At 46.6% G+C, this 24,861-nt stretch overlaps 1 gene segment (V, D, J or C); it reads right to left on the bottom strand.

Annotated features, from left to right (window-relative positions):
* The window catches only part of LOC112822597 (T cell receptor alpha chain constant-like), a 387,302-nt gene that overhangs the window by 53,906 nt on the left and 308,535 nt on the right, over nt 1-24,861 (bottom strand). The window contains 1 exon segment of the C gene segment in view: nt 19,034-19,083. Coding sequence covers nt 19,034-19,083 — 50 coding nt within the window.

The following is a 24,861-nucleotide window of genomic DNA, read 5'->3' as shown; positions in this document are numbered from 1 at the left end:
CATAGACCTGATAACCAAATCCAGCCTCTGGGGAAACGTGTCTTCATATCTGACTCACACATCCGACATAGTTAACAACCGCACACTAAACGAAGCAATTAAATTCAGCTGTGTTTCAACAGGTCCCACTGGATTTCTTTCCAGAAAGGATAATTAGTTAACCACAAGAACTCACCGGGTGTGACCAGCAGTGAGGTGCCTTTGCCAAAGTAGATGAGATCCACAGTGCGTTTTCCCTAAACAAGAAGCCCCTTGCAGTAACCACTCTGCTGTCCCCCTCACGTGGCTCTCCATTGACTCTCATGTCTGAAAACCAACCACACAGCAGTCACACAGCCTGTGGCTCGTCCACGAGACCCTTGCGGAGAAGGCCACCCACTCACCAGAGTGAGGAGGGTGATCACTCCCGAGAACTGCCCTGCCGGGGCCGAGAACCTTGTTTCATGTCATGAAGCCCAGAGTTTTCCAGCAGAGGGAAGTGCCCATCTGGACTGAGGACAGTGGGGGCTCGGACCTGGAGCTGCTCTGAGGGCTCATGGGGGAAGGGTGGAAAGACACCGAGGGAAAGGGGTCGGTGAATTTTGCCTCCTTCACTCTGGGTTGTACTCGAGTTGCACTCACTGATTTAGTTTCTGAGACAACCCCCCAACACTTACTTGGTTTAACAGAGAGTTGAGTGCCTTTTCCAAAGATGAGCCTTCCTTGGCTGCCTCCATAATTGACACAGTCATATGGGGCCTTACAATAACCAGTGAGAGGGAAGGACTGAGGAGGACTCTGAGCAAGGGAGGCCACTTTCCCCTTTGGTGGGAGCAGCCTCACCACCCCACAGCCTCAGCTCCCAGCTCCTTGGCAGGGTGAGGACATTCCTCTAAAAGTAACAGCCGCCTGTGCAGAGAGATCTGAGCTGCATCTTAAACCACCTGTTTTGCTCCCAGAGCACTGGGTTTTGGTATCCTGCTCATGCCTGAGACACACAGGTCAATAGCAAGGTCAGGCAGAGACCTGCCACCTAGCATAGGTGGCCAACACTGGGGGCAGAGAGTGATTATTTTAGGGACCAGGAGCACCATTCCACTCTCAGAACCATAGTTCTTATAAAGCATATTAAAGAAAAAAAGAGAATATTAAAGAAAACAACAACAAAACCAACAAAACCCAAAAGGTACATTAAGAGAGCTATTTGCACTCTTTTTGGATTGGAGGGGTTCTTATTGAGGAAAACCCGATTTCTGAGTTGTTAGGTCTTTTTCTTTGTCTTATCACAGAATATGGGTGTTTCCTATTATCCTCAGCATTTCTATATATCCAGAGCCAATGAACAAGCCTGTGAAAGCTTCTATTTCTTTATGACCTGTCCTTAGGAATGCCTGAATTCATTAACTGGCAGACTTCCCATCAGCTCAGGCCCAAATAAACGAGGTGCCTTGATCCGGGGGGGCGGGTAGTGGCAGTGTCTTAATCCCACTAAGACTGCAGCGAAGAAGACCACCATTCACCCCAGCTTTTGAGATTGAACCGCTCCCCTCACTCACTTGGCTTTACTGTCAGTCTGGTCCCTGCTCCAAAGCGAAGGTCATTGTTATTATTGCCACAGCGATACACTCTTTAACAAAAACCTCCTGGGGCAGCCTGGCAGCCAGGCTGCCAGTGTCATAGGCACAACGGGGGGAGGCACACAACATGACAGTCCTATTCTCCTTTTCCGAGAGGAACCCAGCCACTTTGTCATGCTTCGAGGCTGTAAAAGTGGGCACATCTCAGCTCACTGAGCACAGCTAATCTAGACCCCAAATTGGCACTCTGAGACATCTAATCAGCTTTCGAACAAGTTCCTGAGCTGTGTATAAACCCATGCCACAAACAAATCAAGCCCAAACACACTGTTTGTCTTCAGGGACTGCTATGTATGAGGTACTGCCTGGTGGCACGCTCCAGAACTTCTATAATTTGCATCTTAATTATGGGTTCAAAATACTCAAACTACTCATCTATATAATTTCATGTTAATTATCATGTAGTCATCTCGTAATTGGCAAATAATGAAACACAGCAGAGCTTGGGGGGAGAGGGTTGGCATTTGACTACGTGTTCAGAGGGTCAAGGTTTTGCTTTTACTGCACCAAGGGTCTGACCAAATGACTCCTTTCAGAAGTAGAGTGTGTAGGACGTTCAGCAAGTTTCCTTAGAGTCTCTCCAAAACAGTCATTAGACGGTCATCGAACCCACTTCCTCTCATTTACAATGTGTCACCCCTGAAGAGTTATCAGAACAAGCAGGACTCTCTATTCTCCATTAGAGAGCCCTTCTCATTCTGCTGCCCGGAGTGACAAAGTCCTGATGATGAATTAATTCCCAAACCCACTGTTCCAAAGGAAACACACAGAGTCTGAAGACCAAAGAAGCTTGGAGCAGGGAGAAGTCTGTTTTCACAGGTGGGAGGAAAGATTCAGTAATGGAAATAGAAAGAACACAAATTCTGATTGAACACTGGTACCCCCAGAGAGATCAGCTCTACTGGAAGGGAGGAAGGACTACGTCCAGCCGGGACAGCCCCTCTGCAGCACCCCTTGTTTTAAAGCAACACACAGTTAGGTTACCTCATGGCTCCCATCACCTACCCAGGGTGACCTGAAGCTTCGTTCCAGTCCCAAAGATGAATTTCCCGGCACTGCCCATGGTCACACTGCGAGATGCTCCATAACAAAAACCTGCTGCTAGAGTTTCCATCTGGTCTCCGCCCTCCACTGGCTTACTCAGAGCTCTCTCCATGACCTCCTCCCAGATGTGCAGCCGGGTGGGCCCTCAGGGACCCGTTTCCATTTTTCCAGACTCTGCGGTTGTAGCCGCTATGAGGGCCACAGAGCTCTGGTCAGACACCTGCTGGGCTAACCCTATCTGCCTGTGGCCCTCTTTGGCCTCAGCTGATCATGGGGGTGCTGGCTAGTTGATTAAGGCCAAAGAGTTGTCAAGTTAAACTCTGCAGACTCTGGGAATTAAACTCTTGGTCCTTTTCTTCTCTGGGTTTTATGTTAATGGATTCCTTGTTAGACTTGATGAGTGATGGGGCTCAGAAATCAAATGACGAATCACTGTTCTAATGTAAGGTCGCCAAGTCAGGCAGAGAAGAGGGCATGAAGGCAGAGAAAGAGAAACAATCAAACCTCTACATGCACAGCCATTTCCACAATTCCTATGAAAGTCATTCTTATTGCAAAGGTGCTGTTAAGAAAGTTGCCCACGGATGTTCTGCCCCAGTTCTAAGTGGTACCCTTTGTCTGCTGGAGCCCAGAATTTCCAAGGGCCTCTTAGTCAAATACAATCACAAAAGCACACAGGAGTCCCCCAAAGCACAGACTGTATCACCCCTCTCATCTACACAGCTCAGACCCCCCACCCCCGTGTGTGTTGGATGGTGCCAATGAAGGCAGTGGTACCAGAGACTCATCAGCAGGGTTTGGAAATGTCCCCATGGGGATTCTATTTAGATCCCCACATCCTGGGCAGAAGCACTTACAGGGCTGGATGATGAGCTGGGTCCCTTTCCCAAAGGTAAGTCTGTTAGCACCTCCTCCTGCATTGGCACCCTGGGTCAACCCTTTACATAAATCTCTCTGCCAGAGATCCATGCCCCGAAGCTCTCAGAACCTCCACAGCAGCTCTGAAGCCCACAGACACTGAGGAGAGCTTGTAGTCCCGGCTGGCGCTGTTGGTCATTTCTTCCCCTCCCTCATTGCTGTCATAAAAGCTCAAAAGACACACGATCAAGGGAAGGGGCTCACGATTGCAGACTGGGAGTGCCATCCCCCAGCTACCAACTATATTATGCGAATGGTCGTGACCACAAAACTCTCCTCTGTCACGCAGGAGAAGATGTCTACGATGGAGACCCTTCCTCACAGATATTTAAAGGGGCATGAAAAGACGTCATGGTTTGTCTATCTGGAATCCAAAACAGGATAACTCAAAAGTCAGGCTAGAACACATAATCAGAAAAGACATAAATACCTCACATCCCCTCAGACTTACTGGGCCTGACTGTTAAATGAGTCCCGGTCCCAAAAGTCAGCTTGTCCCTGCTGCTAGTCTTCTCACTATGGTCAGCATCTTTACAGAAACAGGGCAGACCCCTGTCACGAGGGTCGCCTGCCTGCCCACCTGCCCGGCTTTCCTCCGACACGGCCCAGAAATGCCCTCCGAGCTCTCACACCGCCCTCGGTCACAGGCTTGGGAGAGGTCCCTAGGCTGGACACTACACACTAAGCTTTCCATTTTGGGGTCTAGACAACAAACAGCGGGCAGTGTGGTCCATAGGGATGCTGACATTAAAAAAAAAATTTTTTTTTAAATTCTATTTTAAAGCTGTGGGTCACACCAGTTAATTGGTGTGATTGACTCTCTCAGAGGCGACACTCAGCAATTCTTAAACAAATCACACTCGGGAGGTGCTTATGGTGCACCTGAAATCTCACTTTGTCTTTCTCTAGAATCGAGTATTTCTGAACAAGAAAGTTGACTCAATTTGGGACGAAATTCTGGTTGGGAAAGGGGGGGCCAGAATGTATTTTATACTCACAAGGCTTGACTCTCAAAATGGTTCCTGAGCCAAAGATGAGCCTGTTTTCCACAGCATGAGGCGCCTCTACAAAAACCACGTAGGCGTGGGTGCACGTGGGGCGGGGTGGGGGCCAGTGGCTTGGCCCTGGAAACAGAGGATTGTTCCACTTCGCTTTTAGGAACTGCTAGTATTTGGCCAAGAAACCAAGGACGTTGGGATAATTGCAGAAACTTTTAAATGTGGAAAGGTCAATTGTGTATGGAATTTGGCTTGTGTTTGCTCTTTTTTTTTTTTTTTTTTAAGATTTTATCCATTTGACAGAGAGAGACACAGTGAGAGTGCTCTCTGCTTCTTGGCCTAGATAAATGTTGCAACTCTTCGCTTGAAGGAACACTCCGAAGGGTTAGTGTATCTTTTCTTCCAGGGCCTTTCTAGCCCTCTAGCCAGAATTTTCTTTCATCTCATTAATCCTAATCATACTCCCCTGTACCAAACCATTCTACTCTGCTGTGATGTCCTCTAATTTCAAAACCCATAGCAACTACCAACCACTAACAATTTCTGGAAGCACGGCTTGGAAACAAACTCATTAGAGCTGGCTTCCACATCCAGTTTTCAACTAAATGGGGCTCTGAGTTGGTTTAGAGCCACTCTGACTGTCCCCTGCTGGGTAGAGCATTCTTACACTGAGTTGCTCTCCGTGGTGCAGGGGAGGGTGGTGTTTTCCCTGGTGTGTTATGTTTTGACCCAGGACGATTCCCTGAAGGCTACTGTGGCTGGGAGCTGACTGACCATCACTGGGTCCCCAGATCCCACTGCTCAGGTCTCACTTGGTAACTCTGGGACACTCTCTGAGCTCCCTGTCCCTGGATACAGAATGAGGAGAATACCACTTTCCTATCTTATCTGGACAGGGGAGAAGAAAAATCTTGGATGTCTAAAGGTGCTCTATCCGACCTAGCTGGGAGGCGCTTTATCACGTAACTTGTGCTGGAAGGGTCTGAAATAGCCAAATCCTCAATACTTGTGCCCATAAGGTCTGATGCAGCAAAAAGAAAGAAAGAAAAAAAAAAAGAGGTTCCTCTAGGTAACTGAGTAGTTAAGACAGTTGGAAAACGCAGACTTGGAAAGGTTCTATACGTTCAGTTTTTGCTTTATGCAGTATGCTTTTCTTTCCTTTTTGTGAAGTTGTCTTTGGTTACAAAGTGAACATATTCGAATTTTCCACAGCTTTTAATTCCAGGTGCAAGAAATGTATGTGCCCTCCGTTTTTCCCATTACTTTGTGTATGTATATCCACTATCCCTCTCTCTCCTTCTCTCTCATCTATCAAGACATAGTTGCCTTTAACAGTGAATTCTGTGCCTAGCCCAAACTGTAATTTACTAAATGCAGATGCGCTGTCATACTGATAAACTACTAGAAAACAAAACAAAAAACCCCAAACTCTTGAGTTTTCCAAGTTTAAACTTTCCCCTTGGAATCAGTGCTTACTTAGTCTTGCCATTGAGTAAGCCTGCCCCACCTAGAACATCAGCTCTTAGCACCTTTCCAAATACCTTTGCCATCTGCAAAAGAGAGTCACACACTGGACTAATTTTGTAAAGTTACACTGCTTGGCATTCTGTCTGCCGGCCTCGCTGGCTCTCCTGGTTGCTTGTCTCTTTGACAGCCTATGTTTCTACCATTTCTTCCAAACATGATGCAGTACTCAAAGTGAAAATTATCATGCCAGATAAAAGGGAAGATGAAGTCATTCTGTCTGAATTCTCTTCACATGTCACATTAGCACATGACGGTAGCAGCAAAAACAGAATTGTGAATCATATCTTCTAGTTTGGAATTAAAGATTCAAGACTGAAGTTCCCCCAGAAAGCTCAGATATTTCGTTGACACCTATCTCTATCAGTTATGAGAAAGAACAGATAGAAATTCTCATGCCTGAGCCTGCATGGTCTAGTATGACCCCCACCTCCCCCAGAATCTTACACAGGTGACCTGGAAATTAAAGAATAACTGATTTCCTGACCAAGGACGACGTACTTACTGGGTGTAATAGTGATTCTAGTTCCTGTCCCGAAGATTAAGCTGTTGCTTCCATAGTTAGACACACAGTGTTCTAAGTCATTACAAAAACCATTGCCCCCAACTCTTTACACTGTTCTGTAACCCTCCACCCATTTCTTGTGCACCCCCTCTTTGCAATGCTTCTACAGCTCAAAGCCACCAGGGACTCTTTTGTACCATTTCCTGCTGGAGCAACTGACAGAAACTGAGATAAAAAGCTGTAATTAGGAGAGGCTTGACATGTGAAACCTGGCTTGATTTTTCTGCCAAATTTTCCTTTGGAAGGAACAGAAACCCTCTTTCTCTCTATGGGTGCTGTCAGTGATCCCTCGGGTCCAAACCCAGCGACGAGTCTGGACACCCCTGCCGTCTTGCTCATCCTTTTACACCACCCCATATTTCAGTTTTCTCCCAAATCATCTCATTTTCCTTCTCTAGCCTTCTGACCCGTTTCCTCTCAGTTGACAGCTGTCGCCCATTTGCTGCTCCTGTGGCCTGTGCCACAAAGGGCCAAACATCTCTGGTCAGTGTAGAAGTGAGGGGTGAGTGAGGGGACAGCTTCCTCCCCCCATCCCCAGGGATTTCAGCCTGGGGAAATAAAGACCCGTCAAGCCATAAATCATTCTTGGGGTGGAGGGGAGGGGCTCCTTGCTATGTTCTAGAGAAAATTATCCCCAGAGAAAGAGAGGAGGAGACTTTTGACGATTCTTGCTGGAATTTCAAGGCCTTGCTCAACACAATGGTGATGGAAAATTTTCTTTGACTTACTTGGAATGACAGTCAAACTTGTCCCTCTCCCAAAATAGAACTTCTGATTACCGGTGTTCCACTGTGATAGGAAGCTCAACAAAAACCAGGCAGATGAGAGAGCCAGCACTCCCACCGGGGGCGCTCACATGGGGGCAAACCCCCCCCCCCCCCCCTCCGCCCTGCTGGCCGGCCCTGGGAGCAGGCAGGCGGCAGGCAGGCGGCAGGCAGGCGGGCGTCGGGCAGGCGGGCAGACCATCTCTTTCCCTGGGCAGGGTCGGGAGCAAAGCGTTCCTGGAAAAGGAGCTTCAGGCCTTAGAGCAGCTGTGACCATGTACCGCTGGAGGGACTGAGCCCTCCTGAGAGGGGATTAGAGGAAAGGCTAATGCGAATCTTGTGCTGCTTGCTGCCTAATTAAAGGTGTAGGCCCATTTGTTTTATGCCTGGGCATTTAAAAAATTCTTTTTCTTTTAAGATTTAATTTCTCTCCCGATGATCATATGATTTTGAAGTGCATTTTAATTAGGCCTCTTTATTACATCTTTTGAGTCTGGGAAGGATTTTATTTCTTGGTGAGATATCGGGAACAATCCATTGTCTCCAGATTAGCTCAGCCTGAGGCTCTGATCACCTTGCTCCCTTCCAACCCTGCTTGTTTCCCCGAACACCCGTGTTATGCACTGTCCATTGTCCATCCCTCCACCCGACCTTGTCCCCTATGAGCAGTGAGGCTGTGTGGGGAGGACACAGCTTGGTGACTTGTTTCTCAAATTGCCATTTGTAAGTCCCGAGCTCTGTATTGCTAACTTTTAAGGACTAAAGCTACATCTGCCACTCTTTGACATGTTTTTGTCTGCCTAGAGTTAATATACCTCGATTGTCTCCATGTGGTCCTCAACCACCATGCCACCTGCACAGCCCTTTGAGGCATGTGATGATTAGCCCCACCAACTCCACAGGCAAAGTCGCGGGGAGACTTACTTGGAATGACTGATAAGCTTGTCCCCTGCCCAAATGTCACCTTGTTGGAAGAGCTTGTTACACAGCCACCCAACCCTTTGCAATAACTGGCGGGTGACTCTTACAGATCTCTGACCCCAATCTCGCTATGCCACTTCAAAAGGCATCTTGGGTACCTATGGGATCTGTGAGTGTGGGGCCGTAATTAGGCCATATTCTATAGGGAATGATAGGAAACTTGCTATAAATGTGTGCCTCTCCACCTCGGATTCCAATGTCTGACATGCTGCAGGTCTGAAAAAGCATCAGTGAGCTCTGGTCTCCTCCTCCCTTCTCTGTCATTCCCCCATCCACAAAACACACCAGTCTGTATCTCATTTCCATCTCCAAGCTCTAGCATGGCGATACGAGGTCCTCAGGCACCATTGATCCGCCTTCTCAGAGACAGCATATGTTTCCCAGAGCGCCGTGATTCAAAGACTGGAAATGCCAGGCTCTCAGAGGCTGAGATGTGGGCTCCTTGCTCCTTATCTCTGGTCAATATGTTGTCCTCATTTGTCTGGCTAATGAAGAGCTGACCTTTCTAAGTGGATGCATTTTGCTGAAACGATAAGGGCCCGGGGGCTCACAACCAAAGCAGAGCTCGGAAGGCAATTTGGGCCTTTCAGACCCTGTTGGCATAGTTCAGTCAAAAGGATCCCAGGCTCAAATGTCAACCTCTCAGCTTTGGCTCCCATATGCCTGGACTTGGAGAAACTCAACAAACCCTGGGCAATTGGTCCAACATGCTCCTTACTCATTGGAACCAGGCTTCCCTTGGAGGCATCTTGCACATTCAAGATTGATCATAACAGCCCGACCTTCTGCCTTAGAGCAGCACCTGCACATTCTAGCTCCACACCCACCTGGCATGAACGGATGCTGCCACTCAGTGGAGCAGATAGCCTCGGAGATGTCAGACGACCTCCCCTACACACACAAAGCAGGGACAGTCTGCCTCATAGACTATGCCTGCACAGAAAAACATGGCCTCCACTCTCATCCCTTTGGCATGGGGGACCCTGCCCTGGATGGAGAGCCTGAGGAAACAGAATGCCCCAAAACAGCAATGGGAGTGCTAACATCCCGCTCTTGGACCCACCTCCCCATCCTCATCTTATCGGGCCACTCTGAAAGATACATTCCTACCTGGTTACCTTTCCCCCTTCCTGTCTCTCATGCCTTTCATTTCTCATTTCTGAGCACCCACAGGACTCCAGGATCTCCTCGCTCCATTCTATTTGACTCTGTTAGAATCCCTGCAAGAAAGACCCCAAAGGCCTAAAGTGCAAAAATGCACGAGGGACATGGAGTGTGTGTCTTTCTGGCTTGCTTGGCTTCACGGTTAGTCTCATCTCCCTCCTAAGTATCGGCTTCTCAGAGCTGTCATGCTTCTCTCTGCAGCAGGGAGTTTTACAAAAACTGACAGAAGGAACTTTATGAATCTCAAAAAAAAAAACAAAAAAACAAAAAACCAACCCAAACCCGAAACAAAACCACCACCAACAAAAAAACCCAATCAGTCAGAGTTTTTCCTCTCTTCCCAGTGGGGTGCCGCAGCAAACACACCAAAGCCAAATCTTTCTATCTGCTCTAATTATCAGCAAGGATACAAGTCACTATGAGGAAAAAGGTATTAAGCCTTGTATCTGAAACTCTTCGGAATTAATTGTAATCCTTTGCCTGGTCGTTTCAGCGATAGGAATGGACACAGTGGCTGTGCAATTCTTTCCATTCTGTGTTTCTCTCTCTCTCTTTTTGTAGTTTTGCATCTACAGAAGCAGTGGGAGACATTCAAAGAACATAGAGGGATTTGAAATAAGACCTCCAATTCCCATTCAATTTTCATTTTTTCCCTCTCTGCTTTCATTTAAAACCCATTCTAAACTGAATGCCACGTACCTATTCAAACTCTGCTCTCAATTATCCCTCTCCACTGTGGAAGATGCCAGTGGGAATGGCTTCAGCTGCACTAACAAGAATTTAAGCTTGATACAAGGAAGAACTTCCTGACAGGAAATGGTACTAAATGTTAGAATGGGTTTCCCCAGGGGAGTTGACTGGAAAGGGTGATCCCCCCCATGCCCCCAAAATTAGACATCAATCTCCGGAGGAGGCTCTGAAAGCAGCGAAGATTCTTTTCTACCTTTTCTGGGTCAAGGTCAACTTCACTCAACAGCAGGGATCAGATAGACCTGAGAGTTCAGGGTCCAAAAGGGAATCTGTTAATATTGAGATTAAAGAAGGGACAGAACCTTGGAGGCTGCTAGCTGACTTCAAGCAAGATCTGGTTCCCAGGCAACATACATTTCTCTCAAACCTGATACCAGGGGTGAAGTTCCAGAATTTCCAGTATGCTGTTGTGTCCTGTTACACTTACTTGGATGGACAGTCAAGATGGTCCCTTTTCCAAAGGTTAGCTTTCCCAAGCCAGTGTTACCAAGTACTGGCACTGCAGGGGAGGCCTTTACAAAAACCCCAGCGGGGAGATCTGAGGCTCAGAGACATCTTCCCCTTTAACCCTGGGGAGAAGAGACTCATCTCCAGGGGCCTGGATCTGTGGGGCCCTTCCTTCTCTCTGAGGACCAGAGGAACATTTCCATGTCTGGTCCTGGGACACTGACCTGCTGTATCCCCCGAGGGCCCGACTCCCTCTTTCTCTCCATTTTCTCTGGTTTCCATCCTGAGGCTTACTGATTTCTCACGTTCAGAATCTCTCTTTCTAAAGGTCTCATTTCCATTTTACAGCATCATTTTCAGGACAATTTCTCTGATCAGTTTTCAAGACATGTCCTCCCTTCCCCTTGAGGTGTCACACATTTCTGATGACAATGAATTGATTATAAGGGGACAGGAGGAGAGTGTACAGCGTTTTGGAGGCTGACTAGAATTAGATGAGATTTAGGCTCTGGCTCTGTGGAACACTATCTCCCGAGCTCCTCTTCATGCCCCAGTGTAAGAAATGAAAATGACGGGCACATCTGAGCCTTTTTTCACACGTGAACCTGGTGAGGTGCTAGGTGGTGTCTCACAGAAAGTTTACACTGAGCTTTGTTATGGTGACTGACTCTCCTGGGGGCTGTTCTGGGGTTAGCAAAGAAGACCTTTGTCTCTGGAAGACCCTCAATCCCAGTCAAACTGGGACAGCTGGTCACCCTACTGTCTTACCCTAGGTGTCCTGACCTCACACAGAGCCCAGTGGCTGCAGTAGAGCCTCTGTCAGAGACAGGCTTTTGCATTTTGGAGTTGCTATAAATTTCATCCTTTGACCAAACACAGCTTCCACTGCTGACAGTCACAAGCACAGGAAGACTGGGGGTCCCTGTGGCAGTGTCTGGTGGGTGCCCCAAAAGATGTAAGGAACCAAGTTGGGGCAGAGTCATTATTTGGTATGATGGTGACCAAACCCTAACCCCAAAGAAGATGGAAAACAAATATTTTAGCCCTGTATCTGCTTTTTCCTTTTAAGCTCTTCGACTTTGACTGAATTTGTGCATCTGTCTAGTCATCTCTTGAGCGACTACTTATTAGCAAGGGGGCAAAGCTTTAGCTTGCTTAGCAACATGGAGAGGGGGAGAGAAAAAGCTACTCTTTAGCAAGAAAGTGTCCATCTGCGTTAAGGACAGCAGGCAGGAGTCCAAATGACCCTTCCTGTCTCTCCCCTACTTCACAGCCTCACAGAGCTCCCCGCACCCTACTTCAGCCGCCATAACGGCAGGACATGAGCAAAACAGATGCCTGCCCTCAGCTGAGTCCTCAGACGGCGCCTGTGTTGCTGTGGCAGTAATCTCTGCTCTGCTGATGGAAGGAAAACAGAACTTAATCCTGCGTCTTTGGTTCCAGCTTTGTTGCCTTGTAGCCCCAGGATATAAAGAGGGAGACACAAAAGATAAAACCTCCTGTTTGGTCTCCAGGCTCGACTGCCCACCCTCTGAAAACGGACGTCCTTGAGTCTCCCGGGATGTTCATACGAATCCCCTCGAAGCCTTAATTAGATGGGACCTCAGAGACTCCTGAAGGCACGGGATTTAACAATATCATGTATTATTCATTGTTTCTGTTGTTGCAGGCATGCGCTGGTTTTGTCCCTGCTGAGCGAGGCACTCCTGTGCCTGACAACTTCATGGCTAACCACACTGCCTGTGCTTTAGGCAGCGCCTATCCCAGAACATTCCATGCTGTCTGCGACCAGGGCTGCATTAACTCCTTCAGTGCTGTGCACACTGTATCACTTAATTATTTACACCTCCCTGAACCAGTCTTTTCCAGAGCTTTGACCAGGCTGGGTTTGGCAACATGTCTTTCCCAGCGCTGCATCCTCTCCTAACCCCAGAAAGCAGCTCTGAATAAATGACACTCAGCCTATGTCAAAAGGAGACTGGGGCCCTTCAACAGGTTTTCCCCATTTCCTTGTTGCCCCGATTTTATAATAAGTTAGCCTTCCCAGCACGAGCGCTTAGCACCACTGTCAGCAACCCACCAGAAACACAGATTTTCAAGAAGTGCCAGGAGCAACCATAGTTCCTTACTTTTATATATCGCATTTGAAACTTTTCCAACTACTTACACACCATTACTACCATTATGGAAGGGTGGGCGAATATTTGAAGGAGAGAATGTACTGCTCTATTCTCATGACTCAGAAGACAAATGAATTTTTCCCCTTGCCTCTGCTGAACTAAGTAAAGTGGCAGCTCCACCAGTGATTTTGGTAATGGAGGGAAAATTGGGGTTAAATGCTCTGAGTTAACTAGATAGTTCCACCCACCGAGACCTCACCGACTGGACTGGGGATTGAGAACAGCTCCTTTATGGGAGGTAAAGTAGAGGTAAAAGAAGACAAGAAATCTGTCTGTAGAATTTCCTGCATTTGTTAATGAAATCACAGGGTCCCATTCTTTCAGGAGATAAATTTAAGGGTTTTAGTATCTACGTCAGGAAGATTTATATTTGGTCTACTGAATTTGCATCGTCTCAATATGCCAATTTCCTCTCTATTTTTTGGCAAGCATTTCCTGTCTTTAGCGGAATCCCTCAGGATCCTGTATTCAATTTTTCTCCCTCTACCAATAATCTCCTTTAAGATGGATGATAGGAATGCTTTCGGCTGAAGGTAATTTAGTTTTTGTACAATGGAGTGCTAATCTCTCTGATGGGAACCATATCCTCCCAACACAATGTGAGTGTAGAAGCTCATCTGGGATTTTTTTTTTTGGTGGGGGGAGGTGGACAAGTAATTTAAATCCAAAGGAAGAAGTGTTTTGACCTCCCCACCGCACCCCTCGCTCTAACCAGTTCCTTCAAACATACTTGGATTCACAGTTAAGAGAGTTCGTTTTCCAAAAGTGAGTTTGTAGATGTTACTTCCTCACAGTCAGGGAAGGCTTTACCAAGACAGGAATAGGAGCAGCTCTTTGCAGAAGGGCCCTACGGTGCCCAATATGGTCTTGATCCCTCAACCCTGCACTAAAACTACAGGTTATTTGACAATAAGCCCAGAAGCAGGCTGCTGCAGGCAGAGCCGGGCCTCTACGGGACAGTGAGCCCCGATAGACATATGCATTGCTTATTTTTAAATTTTTTTTATTGCTTTTCTTTTTCCGACAAAGCTGCCGCCTTAGTTTGGGTAATCCACTTCCTTTCCTTCTTCCTTCATGGTCTCCCCCCTGGTTGGCACTCACATAGTTTCTACTTTATTGCCCTCTGGGGCTGTTACTCTGCTTTTCATTGAAATTGCTCACATCAACTCATTAGATTCTGGTTTACTAGAAACTAATTGCAAAAGGGAAGGAGAGTCAGGGAGTTTTTACCGGGACATGTTCGAAGGAAGAAGTCTGAGGGTTTTCTGGTCCTTCTTGGCCTGCTTCCCAGGGATGGGCGAGGCAAAACATGTAGATATGAGCTTCACCAGCCAGGAGCGCCCACAGGCCTGGCCTGGAAAGGAGAGGGCCCCACGTAGCTTCACCTTTCATGCTCACCGGGATTGACAGTCAGCCTGGTTCCCTGCCCCAACACCAAGTTCTGGCCTCTGGCCCCAGTCACACCACAGCAAATGGCTTTACGTAAACTGCGCACAGGGCCCCTCTCTCCCCCTTGAGGAGGACACCTGATCTGCTTTCCCTAGCACCCCATCTGCTGCGGACAGTGGCCCGAATCTAACTAACAAACCAGACAAGTTCAGGGCAGTGTCTCCTTGAGGCTGCCTATTTTCTCCTTGACAAAGTCTCCTTTAGGCTCCTTTGTAGACATGTACCAGATATTTGATCTCTTTGCCAGTCAAATATTGAATGTCTTTATTTCTACTTCATAGAATTTTAACATTTTTTTTTTAACCTTTCCTTCTGCTTTTACAGAGCTCCCCCTAAAAACAGCTGGATTAAAAGAATCTTTGAAGACAGACTATGCTAGGTCTCCTGAGTGAAGTCAAGCTGGCTTCCTCCTTAAAATTTCTGGTTTGCATCCTAGGGCCCCCTCGCCTGGGACCTAATCCATCAGGATAAAACAAGAAGGGTTAGGAGGCGAGGCAGGAATTCCAGGGGGAAACCCTGCCCTGTGAGCCCTTCTTGTCCCTGCACAATTACTTGGACTTCTTTCTGTGCTCATTCCCTTCCTCCTGAGCAGGACATTGCTAGCATTTTGTCACCAACAGGGAGCCCCCCTCAAGATGGGTTTTAGCAGAAACCCACCCACGTGCCCTTTAGTCGGAAAACAGACGGGGTTCCTTTCCTCTGCTCAGGGAAATGTGATTGAAAAACAAACTCCAGTTTTGCAAAGCGGAGAGGATCACCTCCTGTTTGCCTCTGCCCTCCTCCCCCCCACTCCTCTCTGATAGTTTTAAATTATTTATAGAAACAACCCCTTTGGGGTTAGAGAAATGTGGCAAGTTTCTAATCTCTTCATCTTTTTTTCTTGCTATCTATTTACTGCAGTCATATATTTACAATCTAAATTTACATTTCATTTCCATTTGCAGGAGCATCTAATGCACTTGCCTATTACTTCCAGAACACTGTGTGTAATGATAAACTCTATTGAAATAAACCAATTCACAAGGATCTTTTAGGGCTGGAGGTTGACATTTCTCTCTTCCCAAGACAGCTATTATTCCTTTTCCAGGAGAGCCTAAGATTGGGCCAGTTCAGCCAAGTAAGCCACTGGGCCTGCGGGGTTGATGTTCTTATGTCTAAATAACTGTCAGCTGAGCACTGCTCCTTGGGATTAATTTGGATTTTCTTTTTAATCTAGTTCCAAAATGTCAGCTTCCAATCTTTTTAGCTCTGAGAATCTCTCTGACAGGCAAAGCTTAAGGTAAATCTCATGGATGTTTTTTGAATCTCAACCAACATTTCATCTCTGTACACATCACAAATAAAGGAACCAAAAGAAGGATGAATGTAACACCTGCGGGAGAAAATTTATAACAGTTCTCTGGGAGAGATGAGAATTATAGATAAAAATGGAATTACATATGCTTTTTCTGATTATCATTTCTAACATCTGGGGGTTCTAAATATCCAAACCAGTTTGGAAATATAGTTGCTGATGCACCTGCTCTTTGGACTCTCAATAGTGACGGGACACATGGGTCAGCATGGAAATGCTTTCTTCTTCTTTTTCTTAAATCTTACGTTGTTCGGGCATAAGGGACTTAAGGAAGGTCATCTGGAGCTCACATAATACTCACTAGGACATCCTCATTCTAGCTTTTCTGTGGTGGATAATAATTGGGCCACAAAAGTAGAGGTTTTGTTTTGTAGTATTTATTGGACAGTTGGTTTCTCTTAGGAATTGTAAGCAAAAGTTAACCTCAAACAATTGTCGGGAATGAGCTTCTATTGTAGTAAATGGAGACTCTCTCATGAAGAAACACTTCAGCTACATTCAAGTTAATTGAAATGAGGTTTGTTTTGAAAAGGGTGGGCAGCACTCAAAGTATCCTAGTGGGTATTGCAAGCTGGAGAGAAGGGCCATTATGACATTTAGATTAGGGAGAGCTTCTCTCATACTTCCAAGCTCAGCTGCCACTTTTTCGCTGAGGGGCACAGAGATGAGTGGGTATCAAAAGGGGCTCAACAAAGGCAGGGATGAAAATGTCCCAACTGGAAACACCGTGCCTAACAGTGCCTCGGGGCACATTTCCAGAAGTTTATGATCTTTCTGACTAATGTGAATATTTGCTTTCAATCTTACCCTTTCCCTAAATGTCAGCTTGTCGTCAGTGTCGACACCAGAAAAATCTGACATGGCTTTACCCAAAGAGCTGGGCTTCAACATTTTGAGAGTTGTGGGGATTAGAAGATTCTTTTCCTTGCTGCATGGACAAAGAAGCCTTGCGTGGGAAGATGGGGCAGGTAACTTGAGAGAGGTCATTGCATTGGTTCTATCAGTAGGGTTATATCTCACTCTCTCCTTTTGGACCAAGTTGCATTGCACAGCCCCCGCCATTGCTAGGTTCTTTAATCTGTTCTTTCTTTCTAGAGAATCTTCTTTCTTCCCCTTACACACTAAAACTTTAAGTCCAATTCCATTTGTCAGACATGCACTTCCAACAAATAACGAAAGCAAGCTCAACATTTCCAAATGCTTAAAGGTGTGGAAGAAGAAAGGTCCTAAAGGGTCTTCATCGGAGGCTGTCCTCACCACCTCTTTCACCAGAAAGACACATGGCACCAAGCTCCTGAAGATGCTAAGAACTGGGTGAGTAATTCAGTGATCTTTCCCTGAATTTCTAAAGGTGGTGGCTTATGTTTAAATACAAGTCACCTTTAAAACATACCTGGTCGAACACTCACGGTCGTTCCTTTTCCAAATATCAGCTTATTATTGCCTCCCGTATCACACAATGACACGCGACTCTACAAAAACTCCGTTGTCCATCCCCCCTCGCCATCTGCTTAAATGTTTACTTGTCACCCAAGACTCCCCTTGATAAAGCCAGCTCTTTAGAATGAAGTTCTGATGGTAGAGGCCAGGGACCACTGGGCCATGCCCGTCCCTTGCACAGCCCTCATTTTCCTGGAAGTGTGTGGACATCCCCGCAGGGCATGCTTGCTTTGGTAAAACAAGGGTAGAGATGGCCTCCCCCCTATTTTACAGAGGAAGAAAATAGAAGCTCAGAGAGTTCACCAATTTTCTCTCAGTTCATGGAAAATCCCACCCTTTCTGATAAGCAGCGAAGCCTTCTCACAGAATGACTCCTTAGTTCAGTGACCCATTGGCACCATTATGGCCAGTGAGGAGCTGCAGCAGCACGGGCGGCAGGTGGCCCAGTCCCGCACCAGGGAGGTACACGTTGGCGGTAGTTTGGACTGGAATCCATCAATGGACCGCTGTGGTTTGGACTTGGGTTATAAAACAGAATGGAAAATTTAGGAAGCGGGGTTCCAGAGAGCAATTTGGAAGCATTCGTTATTCGGACTTACATGGCTTTACTGTCAGTTTTATTTCTTTTCCAAAGAAGAGTTTTTCAGATCCGCCCCCAGGAACACCCCCACAGACTGCCAAGGCCCTTCTACCAGGCGCTGGGACCCGGTGCTCGTCCTGCGCTCCCAGGGGAGGCACAGAGGCAGAAACCCAGTGTGGAGCGATTATACAATGGCATGGTTATGCCTGAAAAGGGAGAGGAACCATGGGAAAAAAATGAATCACTCTTTACCTAGCAGCCAGTTAGATCGTTTGTCATTAATTAATTGCTTATTCCAGCTGGTTGACCGTTGCAGTTAATTTGAAATTGCTCTGGCTTAGGGGCCAGGGCAAGGTCCTTAACATGCTGTGCCTCTCGGTTTCCCTGTCTGTAAAGTGGGGGAGAGTAAGGACTCCTGGATGATATTGTTGTGAGGATTAGGATATGCAGGTGGGTGAAATACATGCTAAAGCCTATCATAAAATAACATTTTTGATTACCTCGTGTTTTAGATTTTCCACGCTGTTGTCAATCACTGGCTTTACTTGCCGAGAGCATGCTTCCCTGGGGATTATTTTAGCAATGTTAGAGACCAGACATCAGTGACTTCCCCCGCAAACAGCCCCTCTTCCCCCCAACTAGTAAAACATTTGGTGTTGGAATCTGAGTGCCAAGAATGACATCCTAGGCTCTCTTTCTCACTGAATCAGTTTAAGCAAGTTATTCAACATTTCTGTGTTTCTATAAAAACATAAGCTAGAAAAATGTAAAAAATCCTCTTCTAGAAAATGAGGGTAATAATAGCACGTAACGCACAGAGCTGGGATTAGGATTGAAGGTGTTAATGGGTGGAGAGCACGCAGCACATTGCCTAGCACATAGTAAGCAAGTATGGAGTCATCATTATTTTTTCTCCCCAGAAGCCAAACACATGTCAACAGCCTCCTTTCTCAATGACCCCAAAATGACCTGTCTTCCTCTAACTGATAGACCAGCAGGGCTTTGAGGGCAACAGAGGAGCTGCCGAGCAGTTTGATAAAGAGTTAAGTGATTTTGTGAGAATTTAGGAAAAATTGCATGCAGCTGCATGGGCACACCTTCACAGTCGGACCATTCCAGGGGACGTGGAGAGGGCAGCCTTTAGCCAGGCAGGACTGGAACATGAGCAGAGATGGGCCAACAAGCCACATTTTCATTAGTTGGAGTCAAAAGAATCTCAAAGCACATTCAAGAAGAGGATTCAGTGCTCCTCCACTTACCGAGATTCACTGTGAGCTGAGTTCCCTTCCCAAATGTCATCTTAGAACCACTGGTTTGTTGAACACCCTGCTGAGGGGCTTTGCAGAAACCTGTGGTGTCAACTTAATGATGAACCCAGCTTTGCAGAGCTTCCCAAGAATTAACTGTTAACTAACATCTTCAACTTCAACTCTAAGACAGGGTAGGGTGATGGTATATTTCTTTCTGGTAGCCCAGGGCTTCAGGGCTGAGGGGTATATCCAGAGATATGCTTGCCACTTTAAGACACCAGAAGGCTTAGCATGCCAATTCTGTATACGTATTCCGTGGTCCAAAGCAATTGCGTTGCTGGGGGCAATCTATTATAGAATATAAACTCCCACTGGGAAAGGAATTAGCTCTGTAGTATTTTTAGGTAGTGTTTGATGGTCATAGTCATTGTCTGAAGACAAGACCAGCATTTTCATTTTGACTTTTTCTATCCATGCCCCAGTCTGCAGATGGCTGAGCCTTTCCCCAGATATCAAGTTCAGCTATTGTTCTTACTTTACCTGCAATAAACATGCAATGATTTTTATCTCCTTTTGGCACTTTGGGGTTCTGTTTCAAGTTCATTAAGTCTTGGACAAAGAGTGTCTGGGGGTGCAAATGGAGCTGCTATGGCCAAAGACCAAGATGTTTTTTGCTCCCTTGGGTCAGGCCGGGTCAGAGCTATGAGCTGTCTCGGCTTTGCCCTGGACTAGGCTCAGCTGTGTGACCCTGAGCAAGTTCACAACCTCCCTGAGGTTCCCTGTCCTCGTTTGCAACATTCAAGAAGTGAGTTAGGTGGTCTTTCAGGACTTTCTGAGCTAATAGTTTTTGATTTGATTCTCTAGATTTATAAAAAAAAATGCTGTGCGATCCCCTGCCCCGCCCCATGTGTCTGGCCCTCCTCCTTGTTTCCTAAACAAAATAAATAAGCAAGGTAGGCATCTACTTATTAAATAGGGAAATAGAGTTTTCCAGGCCTACCATCTGCCTTAACATTTAATCATTTTAGAAGTTTGGAGTCAGGAGTTTGGAACCGAATCCTCAGGGGAGAAGTGTTCTTTCTTTGGAACTTCTAGACAATTCAGAAACCAAACCAAATAAACTGACACCTTTGGTGTAAAGTTAGTACTTACTAAGTTTCACTCTCACTGCAGTCCCGATTCCAAATGTAAATTTCCAATTTCCTTCCATCCCACAGGAGCTAATGCCTTTACGTAAACTATAGGCTCCTGCCTCCCCACAGCAAAGGTGGTTTGATCTTTACAACCTTTTCCCACAGGATAAGGGAATTCATCATCTATCCAAGAGTTTCAGCTCTCTGGGTACTGAGGGGGTTCGATGCTAGCACTGGGTCTGAAAAGGAGGTACTTAGCCACGCTGACAATGAATTGAACCCCCTTCCCCAAGTGGGGTTTCTTAGTGTCATCACACAGTGCCCGGGCCCTTTACCAGAAGTCCCTCCTTGTGCTAGGTTGCCACTTCCTGTTCTCAGACCTGACTCTAGTGTAATCGGGGGCACCATATATAATGAGGTCATTTAGGGTTGCCCTGTCCTAATGCAACCGGGGCTCAGGCTGTGAGGAGAGCAGGACCGGGCATGTTAGGATGGCCCAGAGCTCTTCTCTGGGCTTCATGGGCAGCTGGGACCCCCTGGACACCCAGCAGGCTATTCTTTCTTGTCCACCCAGTTGTCCAGCTCAATAAGAACAAGAACTGCCTGGTGGTTCACTGCTGGTTCTGACCTGGAGCAGGGAAGGAGACCCCCGTGGCATCAAGTATTGGAGGGGTGCCAGGCCCCTTTATTCATTACTAGAAAGACAGAAAATTACCACTTCTCCTACGTTGACTGCTGGGAGCCTAATTTCGGAAATGTACAATTCTTGAAAAGGTTTTCCCCCATGGACTTCATAGATCAGCTCAAGATAACTTACAACTGGGAAAGTAAGCCTGCCCTAGAAAATAATGAAATACATGCTAAAGCCTATCATAAAATAACATTTTTGATTACCTCATATTTTAGATTTCCCATGCTGTTTGTTGTGCACATTTTTTTTTTTTCTTCTGAAGCTCAGCTACTTACCCAGGGCCACACTGAGTCTGGGTCTCAAAGGTAAATCTGTTGTCGCTGTTCATCCAGTCTCTGACCCATTGATAAAACCCCCTCCTCCCTTAGGGTATTGATCACATCTTCTCAGAAACGGGCCCAGATGATCCCTGGGAAAAACTCTAGGCACTTAATAAATGTTTGTTAAATTGAATTGTATTAAACATTCATCTTTTGTTCCTAGTCCTCGAGAACACTTGACTATCTCTCTGACAATTTCCAGATGAAAAAGAAATTAATTCTGCCAGATATTACTTGCTGAGTTTCATGATTCTTTTTAGTCTTGGTTCTCAATGTCAGTTTCCTATTAACCCCGTTCCCACGGGAGTGAGCACCTTTACAAAAACCAGAAGCGTCAGCACAGTTGAAAGGCATGTGGCGTCAACTTTGTTCAGTCTCCTCACTAGACTGAGAAAACTGTCTGTTCCCTGCAGGTGCCCCATCTTCCCTGGGGAAGGTCTGCCCTGCTTCCCTCTTTCAGAGCAGAGACAGGAGGGGGCAGAGTAGATTTCAGGGATAAAGATGATAAATAAATATCAAAATGTTATCACTCTATGCAGAGCTGCCTTCTTCTTCTTCTTCTTCTTCTTCTTCTTCTTTTTTTTTTTTTTTTGCCAAATTGATGTTTCTTCCAAAGGCTGTTTTCAGCACTCTCTCCCAGATGCAATAATAACTGGATTCCAAGTTGGCATCTGGGCTTGAACCTCCAGACTCCGATGAATCACACGTATTGAATCAAGAAATTATGCTACCCCTCAATGAAGAAGCATGCTTTGCTTTTTCCCCTCGCTGGGCAACGAGGAGCTGAAGCAACATGCATGGGGGGGAATATAAACTAGCAACTCTCCTAGGTCAACTCTGTAGCTTCATCCATTAGTATCCTAGAATGCGAGACCTGGAAGGGAACTTAGTGACCTCCTGGGCCAATGCCCTCATTTTAAAGATGAAGAAGCAGAAGTCCTGAGAGGTAAGTTTGCTCAAGGTCATGGAGGTAGGTAGGGGCAGAACTAGGGCTAAACTCAGGACTCCTGAGTCCCAGTCCCGCCTCTGCTGCTCCCTTCTTGTGACTCAGGAGAATAAGGATCTTCCCTAGGTGATCTCTGTCCCTCATGGCTCTGTGGCCAGCCCAGGTATGGTTATCCCTGTTAAAGAGCGGGTAAGCCATGCAAAGAAGGTGTTTGATTTTGGCCCATAGTTTATAATTTCAAGAGAGATAGAGAGCATCTTAATTCATTAAATTTTTTTTTTCTTAGGCTGCAGGCACCAGCAGTTCACAGTAGGGGAAATGGTCCATGAGATTCCAGGGAAGCCAAAGGGAAGATAGAGATTTAAAAATAATCCAACAGAAAGTTGGCCCCGATTATCCTTTCTCTGCGGGACTCATTACAGGAACGGCATCTAGAGCAGGGTGGCAAATACAGGACCGTATGGTGTTGCCTCCTTCTGCTGCCCCCACGGCAGATATTGCTAATAGACACACCACTCGTTTGCTCCGAGTCTGCACGTGGCCTCACAATTCTTCTTAACAGAGTGTTCCAGAGAGCCACTACCCGTGGCCAGAGAGAACCTGTTCACCCTCCTCACCCTGGGGAACGATTGCAGAGGAGACCCTATAGAAGGCTTGAGAAATCTGGTTGGCAAGAGTCAGGTCCCACACCACCCCATCCCAAAAGCTGTCACTGACCTGAATGGACCAAGACTGTTCTTCCCACAGGCCGCTCCAGACGTGGCAAGAGCAGTGCCACAGAGTTTCACTTCTTCCTCGCAGCTCTCCTTGAAACGCTGGCTTTGGGGTTCTTCACGCCCGTTCTTGCACAAAGGGCCTTCCGTAAGATCCTTCCCGAAACAGAGGTCCTGGGGGGGTCCCCCTGCCTGCGGGCGAATGACATCTTGCAGGACCTCAGTCCCTGCCTGGCCTGCTTCCTGTTCTCCATCAGCCCAGGTCTGTCCTGGGGGGCTTGGAATGGAATGTGGCACAGGGAGAAAGTGATGGAAAAACCCTTTCTCTAGACCATTCAACTCCCATCACCACACATTCAGATGCCTTTAAGCTCTTCCTTTTGATCACGTTTCTATTCTTTCATAAAGAGAGATACGTTTGTCCATATCCACCCAAGGAAGTTTCCCCATGTCCTCTACTGCTGCATTAGGGTTTTTGTTGACAGGAAAATGCCCATCTACCCTCTTAGGGTGCAGTCTTATATCCTTATAGACGGTCCTCTTTGAGTGACTGGGGAGAATAGGCCAACAGAGAAGCAGCTGCAGCTCCGGGGGGCTGAAAGGGGACGGGAACGGAGGCAGCAGCTGTGACTTAAGTTGTGAACAAAGACTATTTTCCTCCCCGACCTGTTTTCTGTCACCATCCCCTATGACCTATTTATGGCGATGGGCTAATTAGAGCAGCAGAGGGCGCTGCAAGGCCAAAAACAGAGCCGCCCACCTCAGCGGATTCGGGAGAAAAGTCTTTTTTTGAGGGATGGCAGTAACCAAGAGCCAAGCTGTGGGACAAGATTGGCCTTGTTTGCCAAATCCCACCAGGGACCCCGCCAGGTCCGAGGGCCGCTCTGGAGGGGCGGTTTCAGGCTCATGAAAGGCAGTCCGGGGCACTCACGGCCTTGGGGAGCTGCTCAGGCTCCAGACGTCGGGTTTAAAGGGGCTGCGAAAGAGAAATCCAAGGGCGAGAAGTCTGTAATAGGTCATTACATCTTAACCTGAAACGCTGGGCGTCACTTGACTGTACTCGGTTGCACATTGTGGCCTCTCATGAAGAAGCCTCTTGCAACTTTTAGAAAACAGGGTTTTCTATAGCAGGGTTAGAAGGCTCATTTCTCATGTTCCCACTGCTCTTAAGGATTTGGGAAGAACACAGAGGGCTCAGGGCTCAGGAGGGTGTGAAGCTCTATGACATGCTTGCAAGATGGACAGAAAATTAAAGATGTGGGTCACTTTTTTGGGGCACCTGGGTGGCTCAGTCGTTAGGTGTCTGCCTTTGGCTCAGGTCATGATCCCAGGGTCCTGGGATGGAGCCCCGCATTGTGCTCCCTGCTCAGCGGAAGGCCTGCTTCTCCCTCTCCCACTCCCCCTGCTTGTGTTCCCTCCCTCGCTGTGTCTCTCTCTGTCAAATAAATAAAATCTTAAAAAAAAAAAATAAAGATGTGGGTCACTTTTTTTTTGACCATTAATTGGTACAACATAAATTTTGCCAGATTTCACGGCTTTCTATTTTTAGATTTATTTAGCATCTTTTCTCTAAATATCTTTGAGGCGAATAAAGCTCTCAGGAACTGTATTTATCAGTGTATTTAATAAACATTGTAAGAGTGACAACAAACTAATCCTACATCATTTGCCGAGCGTCTTGCATACATTATTTCATTTAATATCCCAGCAGTCCTGTGAAAGAGCTAGTACTGTCACCTCTATTTCACAGATGGAGAAACTGAGGCTTGGAAGGGTCAGGTCATACTTAAGGTCATCAAGCAGAGAAATGCTGGAGCTGCGTGAACCCAGGCACCTGGCTCCAGAACCCCACTTCTCTTTTTTTATTAAAAATTAAAAAAAATTCTTTTCTAGCTTCGTTGAGAAATAACTGATACAACATTGTGTACATTTAAGGTGTACAGCCTTTGATTTGATGCACTTATATATTGCAAGATGGTTACCGCCATCGCGTGAGCTGGTACTTCTAGCACATGACATAATTACCACTACTTT

The sequence above is a fragment of the Callorhinus ursinus genome, unplaced genomic scaffold (genome assembly GCF_003265705.2).
Source record: "Callorhinus ursinus isolate GAN/ISIS: 27379988/994484 unplaced genomic scaffold, GSC_fseal_2.0 scaffold8, whole genome shotgun sequence".
NCBI classification, from domain to species: domain Eukaryota; kingdom Metazoa; phylum Chordata; class Mammalia; order Carnivora; family Otariidae; genus Callorhinus; species Callorhinus ursinus.
This window is presented reverse-complemented; position numbering and strand designations above follow the sequence as displayed.